Raw genomic sequence first — 8,021 nt, 5'->3', positions numbered from 1 at the left:
ATAAGATCAATTGTGGTTAATGGTCACCATTAAAATCACCCTTTTGCCTGTTATTTTTAATTCATCTCTGATGCTCTATCTTCCTATAAATAACTCTAAAGAATTCCAAACGTAATTTTAGAAGAGCGTGCTAGCCAGTCAAAATCGCCCACGTATTCTGTGCGGTATCAGTACATAGCACTTCGTGGTATAAAACGGAAAATCCATTTTTTGTTGCAGTTTTCGTCGATAAGAGGCAATGAATGCAGTCATGTCATACATGGTTTTTAAGTTGAATGATTGTACAATACAACGGTAGTAAATACATTAGCATCGCATATTCCCTGGAGGCTCAAAAGTTCGACATTCTCAGGGGGTGCCATTCTGTGTCATTTGAAGCTAGGTACCTTGTGTTGTTATTAGTATACAGAGGTCATAAGTCATAAATACAGAAACAAATGCCTGTGTTAACGACGTTAATCTATATTTCACATCTGTAAACCATAGTTAACAAATAATCTATGTTTCACAAGCGTACAAACTATAATTAACAATGAAAACAATCATTAGCGATTGCAAAACATAGTTTATCTGATAAATACGGTTTCACGATTGTAAACTACGGTTAACAAGTCTGATAAATATAGTATCACAATTTGTGAAACTAGGATTAACAATTGTGAACTATAGTTAACGAATGTAAATTATAGTTTACAAATGTGAATCTGTATTTATCAACAAAATCTATTGTTAACGTTTATTTAAAGACAGATAAACTTGGATTAGCATTTGTAAACTATAGTTTACAACCGTTAAATATAGTTTTACGGATGAAAACTATAGTTAACGAATCGTTAACTATAGTTTACAGTTCGTAAACTATAGTTTACAGTCGATAAACCTAGTTTATCAACTGTGAAACTATGTTTAGCTCATTTTTGTGACACAGGTTATAAATAGTAAACTCGACGGCCGCATATAACATCACAATATAGTATTCATCAAAACACAGGTTATAAATAGTAAACACGACGGCCTCATATAACATCACAATATAGTATTCATCAAAACACAGGTTATAAATAGTAAACACGACGGCCGCATATAACATCACAATATAGTATTCATCAAAACACAGGTTATAAATAGTAAACACGACGGCCGCATATAACATCACAATATAGTATTCATCAAAACACAGGCTATAAATAGTAAACACGACGGCCGCATATAACATCACAATATAGTATTCATCAAAACACAGGCTATAAATAGTAAACACGACGGCCTCATATAACATCACAATATAGTATTCATCAAAACACAGGCTATAAATAGTAAACACGACGGCCTCATATAACATCACAATATAGTATTCATTAAAACACAGGTTATAAATAGTAAACACGACGGCCGCATATAACATCACAATATAGTATTCATCAAAACACAGGTTATAAATAGTAAACACGACGGCCTCATATAACATCACAATATAGTATTCATCAAAACACAGGTTATAAATAGTAAACACGACGGCCGCATATAACATCACAATATAGTATTCATTAAAACACAGGTTATAAATAGTAAACACGACGGCCGCATATAACATCACAATATAGTATTCATCAAAACACAGGTTATAAATAGTAAACACGACGGCCTCATATAACATCACAATATAGTATTCATCAAAACACAGGCTATAAATAGTAAACACGACGGCCGCATATAACATCACAATATAGTATTCATCAAAACACAGGTTATAAATAGTAAACACGACGGCCTCATATAACATCACAATATAGTATTCATCAAAACACAGGTTATAAATAGTAAACACGACGGCCGCATATAACATCACAATATAGTATTCATCAAAACACAGGTTATAAATAGTAAACACGGCGGCCGCATATAACATCACAATATAGTATTCATCAAAACACAGGCTATAAATAGTAAACACGACGGCCGCATATAACATCACAATATAGTATTCATCAAAACACAGGCTATAAATAGTAAACACGACGGCCGCATATAACATCACAATATAGTATTCATCAAAACACAGGCTATAAATAGTAAACACGACGGCCGCATATAACATCACAATATAGATCTCAACACGGGTGTCACGAGGCAGAAATTCGTGTTGATGTATTACAAGATCATATAAATTACATCGGATTATGAAGTTTTGAAAAATAAAAAAAAATGTTTTCAGAATTTGCCCGGTTATGTCCCGTTGTCAACTTTTTGAAGCCTTATGTCCCACCGGGGACGAAGAGAATAAGTAATTAGTAATATAAAAAAAACTTAATTGCGTTTGTTCAGAACTAAAAAATAAAATGTATTTATGCCATAATGGTGAATACAATTTGCATACTTTCATAAAACACAGTAGCTGTGATTTACATAACCTAGAGACTTCTGTGAACAGTCTTACCTTTTTTAAAAAGTTAGTAAAAATACATTTTTATTAACTGGACCTTTGGAATGGATCACGAATTTTGTGTGAATGTCGCCGGGTTACTGCCCCAAGTCAGGATTCATCCAGGATACAGCCTGCAATCAGCTCAAACATCTCTAGCTTTTTTATGAAGCTTCATTTTATCTTAGAATATAACAACAGTTCCTGTGGGTTCTTTGTTTAATTATTTTTGGATTCGTCATACACATATTTAACTTATATTTTTACCGGTTTGATGGTTTCATCGGTTTGAGGACATGTCCAGTTTTTAGGATTAGTAAATGGTGAAAATGAACCTTCCTTGATAATATGGAAACACAAACACATATTCTGATTTTGGTATTCCTTTGGTATTTCTTATTCATGTAACCAATAAACATAAAATAAATTTCACATGAAACTTTTTTTTCAACAACCTTATCAATTCTATACAAACTGTATAAATCGTGTATTAAAAAAAAAAAAAAAATGAAATAAGATATGGAAGATCGACACCGATATAAATCTAATTTGTACAATTATCACAAGATCAATCACAAGGCACATTTTAAGGTAATTCAAAATTACAATATCTGATTAATGTTTAAAGTCATGTCGGATGACAGTGGTTTGTCCATATATACGTCATGACTGCCACGTGGTGGTTCTGAGCAAGTTATCTAACGGTGTCCGTGCAGCGTGTGGTTAGCGGAGGTACTTAACGCCCGGAAGGACACACAGCATCTCAAACAGCAGGTTAGCCCCCGTCAGCGCAGTGGTACCGTTGAGGTCATAGGGAGGGGATACCTACCAAATATAGAAATGACGTCATCAACAAGCATTAAACATAGCAGTCTATGCAAGAACATTTTTGTTTTGGAGGGGTGGGTGGGTAAACCTGATAGATAGAATTTTCAGTGAGAAATCATAATTTCTGTTTCCGTCTACTAAATCTCTGGGCACCTCACTTTCCTTCACATTTTAGCGATTGCCATAATCTTAATTTTAAAAGCCACTATCAAATGCAGCGATTACAGGTTTAGACTGACCTCCACTAGGTCGCCTCCTACGACATGCATCCCCCTGCAGCCTCGGACAATCTCCAGCCCCTGTACAGATGTTAAGCCTCCAATCTCTGGAGTGCCTGTTAATGCATTAATACTCAGGGTTAGTATCATTCAAGTTAGGCGGCAAAAAATAAATAAATCTTAAATTTTTGGTATACATTTGCTGTAGGTTTCGGTTGAAAAATTAGAAATATTTTATGCCACTTGGGGGGAGGGGGAGGGCTACAGCCCCAGATTTTGGAGGGGAAGAGAACCACTCAGAGTCAACGCATCGTACCAAAAGAATATTAGAATACTAAATTTTTCTTACCTGTTCCGGGAGCAAAGGCGGGGTCCAGTCCATCGATGTCAAATGAAATGTACACAGGTCTGCTCCCCATCATTTCATGAACCTCTCTCATGAGGGGGGCCAGGGACTTATGCCAGCATTCCTGGGCTGTCACAATTCGAAATCCCTACGAAAAGAGTAATGATACGTATACCATACTCGCCCTGATCACAGTTTGAGATGTCATCAGACAGATCTATATACGTGTACATGTAAGAATGCCCTCACCTGTCACAGATCGTTTAAAGTTTTATAGCTGTGCTGTAATATCATTTCTTTGCATGGAATTTAGTGTGTCTAGCGATGCATTTATTATTGCCATATAATGTTATACGTGTGTGCCAGGTGTAAGTGATGATCCCCGCCCCGTGTTGATCCCTGCCCCCGTATTGATCCCCGCCCCGTGTTGATCCCCTCCCCCGTGTTGATCCCCGCCCTCGTGTTGATCCCCTCCCCCGTATTGATCCCCTCCCCCGTATTGATCCCCGCCCCCGTATTGATCCCCGCCCCCGTATTGATCTCTGCCCCCGTATTGATCCCCTCCCCCGTATTGATCCCTGCCCCCGTATTGATCCCCGCCCCCGTATTGATCCCTGCCCCCGTATTGATCCCAGCCCCCGTATTGATCCCTGCCCCCGTATTGATCCCCGCCCCCGTATTGATCCCTGCCCCCGTGTTGATCCCCTCCCCCGTATTGATCCCCGTCCCCGTGTTGATCCCCGCCCCGTGTTGATCCCTGCCCCCGTGTTGATCCCTGCTCCCCGTGTTGATCCCCGTCCCCGTGTTGATCCCCTCCCCCGTACTGATCCCCGCCCCGTGTTGATCCCCGCTCCCGTGTTGATCCCCGTCCCCGTGTTGATCCCCGCCCCGTGTTGATCCCTGCCCCCGTGTTGATCCCCGCTCCCGTGTTGATCCCCGTCCCCGTGTTTCACCTGCTTTCTGGCCCAGTCGTAATCCTCCACAGTGTAGTTAGACCCCCGGAGACCGATCTGAATCACCCGGTGGGGGTCTAGACACCCATCCTCCACTGCCCGTCGGAAGGGCGTACCATGAGCAATCTTCTCCCCCAACATCGTGTCGCTGGTGTCGGAGTGGGCGTCAATATGGACCATACCCATGGGACCGTACCTCTCCTTAAAAAAAACCTCGCACATATATAACTTCTATCATCTAAGACTTCGGCTGATCAGTAATGTTTATATCAACGAAATGTGCTTAATTTGGGGTTTGTTTTATACGATTCCTCATAGGGCATAGAAAGTCCCATTACAATCCTACTGCTAGGAAAAGAGCTTATTACATGTCATCTTTAAATGTCATGCTGTGCAGACCGAGTTGATATAGTGAAAATTGTGAGTCCTAATGTACATGTAGTAAATGTTATACACTTGATTAAAAGGATTGGAAATCCCGAAATCTCATAAGTAATTTCTGTGGCTAAATCAGAGACATGATTATGTCTCTGGTAAAATTCACGTGTAACTGGTCTACAGTTCATTATAACGGCGAATAAGGACATGTATAGGCCTACTGGAAGAAGATCACGATTAACGACAGTACACTAGTAGTATATTTCAGGGCGACAGGAACAGATACCTTGCCCTACTGTATAAAGCTACAAATTTGCTCTTTCTTGTCCAAATCTATATTCCTACAGTTTTAAATTCACGGTATGCATGTTCATTCCATGTAAATATTTTTACTATTTGGGGGGGGGGGGGGGGTACTATTGTCCAAAGTTTATATCTTGTGACTGTATATATACTTGATTTGTATTTGATTAAATAACTATTCTTATTCCTTCAAGGTGCTTGTTACAGTTACGAATCCACAGGACTGACAAACACAAAATAGTATACTCAGAAAGTGTATGTAAACGTAGTGACGCACTGCCGCACAGCGTGACCTCTGTGTGTTACAATATATGTACCATCCCCCTCCCCCCACTCCCCCTCCGTCCCCAACTGTTAAAGGATTTTTTTTTTTACAGCAAAGCAACGAAACCTTTCAGACCTTCAGGGCTTGCAGTATGGGGTAACTAATGGTGTGGTCCCCTCCCATGGTCAGCGGGATGCAACCATTGCTGATCAACTTCCGGTAATAATCACGGATGTCCTCGCAGGCCTTGGGAAGATTGTAAAGGTTAAAGTTTACATCCCCGACATCCGCCACTTGGAAAGAGTCGAAAGGCGAGGCTCCTATAAAATAAAATCAAACCTACCTTCAATTCATCTGACTATTGCAGAAATGAAAAATAAAATCCTATAAGAAATTATGTCAAAGTTAAAATTGAGCTACAATATATTTCATAGTCTTAATGGTGATGCCCGGAGGAGGTTTCCCTCCGTCACTTTTCTTTTTCTCCCACTACCTCTCTATTTCCCCTTTTCTTGCCCGCCTTCCCTTTCCTCTCTTTTATACCTCCTTTCTGTCTCCTCCTGTGTCCCTACCCCACCCCTTCCCTCCTTTCTTTTCCTCTCTTCTTTCACATCTCCTTCACTTCTGTCTCCTCGATCCTGTGCCCCTCCCCTTCCCCGCCCCCTCTTCCATTCTCCATCCTTTCACTCTGTCCGCTTCCGCCCCCATCATAATGGCAGTCTGTTATAACCCACCCACCCCCTCTTCCTAACGACAGTCTGTTATACCGGTGGCGATGTTCACTTTCCGGATGAGTGCGGATTCCGTTCGAATTTGCCGGGGTCCTAGTCTGGTGCCTGATCGGTTTGACGTTCCAATGTCCATCGGAATTCCCACGAAACAGGCGTGGAGACCTTGTCAAGAAAAAAAACACGAATCTATACAGATGCTTACTTATGTTGCAGTGTATCTATCATTCTGGAATCAATGGAACGAATAATCACAATTCTATACTCAAATAATTGAAAATATCACTTTTCAATTCTAGATATCTTCAACTGAATTACTGTGGGTGTTGCGATGAATGATTCAATTAATGGCACAGTTCAAAGAATTAATGTGCGCTCCTTACCAATATATTTAAAGCCCTCTGGTACACAGTTGCTGCAAATTTACAGTAAGTTTGCCGCAACGAGTTGTGGCGCATTTGCTGCAACTAGTTGCGACGCATTTGCCCCAAGTATAGTTTTCGTATGCATTTTTTTCTCTGGCACACACTTTATATGTGCACAATAATTCGGTTTGAATACCATGTATTCATTTAGAAATATCATAATCAAGTTTTACACAAGAAAAAATCCTTTCAAGAACTATATGGGTACATGCACAATATCTGATAATAATATTCAAGCATCCTCACAGATGTGTACCCTGGACTCACCGTGATTAGGGGTTTAAATTTTTACTGGGGAATACCCAATATCACTACGCCACTTTGCTCACGGTTGTACTAGAAATCACTACCCTGCAGAAAGAACATCTAGCGATAGATAACACCGAGTCATTTATGTTACTACACTGAACGAGGTTATCGCAACGTGCGAGAAAAGGCTCGATTACAAATTGTGAAAAGGTAATTTTGTGCGTTTTTTTTTTTAGAGGTGGGGTTGAATCTTCTATTTTAAAAGAAGTATTATTAAATTTAAGGTTGTAGTCCCATCCTCTTTTTAAAGTATGGATTCGCCCCTGCATTTGAAATGATTTCTTGTTCAGATGTTGAAGCAGTGTTCGACCTTAAATAGACTAGGTTAGCATGTAAAATTCGAAAAAATAAATAAAAATGACTTCCGATTTCACTACAAAATTGTTTTATGAACGAGTCCCAAGATTCCAATCTTAATTGTACCTGATGATATTTTAGACGAAGTCTGATGATGTAAGAAAACAATTGAGGATGATGACGATGATTTTTCGGATTATGACGCTGATGTATTGCTAACAATTCTGAATAAAGCAAAATCAATTTTCAAACAGATATATTTTTAAATAATAATAAAAGTTAAGTATAATGCATTATATTTTGTCTGGAGTCGCCAATTGGGCAGACAAATTTGGTACATGACCGGTAACTTTGCAATAGCTACTGATCCTTTGGACCAGAGAGTTACGTGTGAAATGGTAAGTTGTGAACACCGTGTTGAAGGCCTACTGGTTCAAATCATTATAAGAATGATGGACTGCATATACAATGCCGGACTACTATGGGTTTCCATACCAGTGTAAAGGTGACCTAATTTTTTTGTTACCTTCCGAGTCTTTGTGGACAGGC

The 8,021-nt window shown here is 39.5% G+C and overlaps 1 protein-coding gene across 1 annotated transcript in view; it reads right to left on the bottom strand.

Annotated features, from left to right (window-relative positions):
* Positions 1 to 2,789: 2,789 nt before the first annotated feature.
* Positions 2,790 to 8,021, bottom strand: part of LOC125659615 (guanidinobutyrase-like) — a 5,426-nt gene continuing 194 nt past the window's right edge. Inside the window, exons 1-7 of the mRNA XM_048891348.2 lie at positions 7,999 to 8,021; positions 6,481 to 6,606; positions 5,849 to 6,033; positions 4,768 to 4,968; positions 3,818 to 3,962; positions 3,490 to 3,584; positions 2,790 to 3,247 (exon numbers count right to left, since the gene is read on the bottom strand). The exon at positions 7,999 to 8,021 is cut by the window's right edge and continues 194 nt beyond it. Coding sequence (XP_048747305.2) covers positions 3,146 to 3,247; positions 3,490 to 3,584; positions 3,818 to 3,962; positions 4,768 to 4,968; positions 5,849 to 6,033; positions 6,481 to 6,606; positions 7,999 to 8,021 — 877 coding nt within the window. The 3' untranslated portion in view covers positions 2,790 to 3,145. The remainder of the gene's footprint in view (positions 3,248 to 3,489; positions 3,585 to 3,817; positions 3,963 to 4,767; positions 4,969 to 5,848; positions 6,034 to 6,480; positions 6,607 to 7,998) is intronic.

The sequence above is a fragment of the Ostrea edulis genome, chromosome 9, assembly GCF_947568905.1.
Source record: "Ostrea edulis chromosome 9, xbOstEdul1.1, whole genome shotgun sequence".
Taxonomy (NCBI): Eukaryota; Metazoa; Mollusca; class Bivalvia; order Ostreida; family Ostreidae; genus Ostrea; species Ostrea edulis.
The sequence above is the reverse complement of the archived record's forward strand: the minus strand, read 5'-3'. Positions and strand labels throughout refer to the sequence as shown.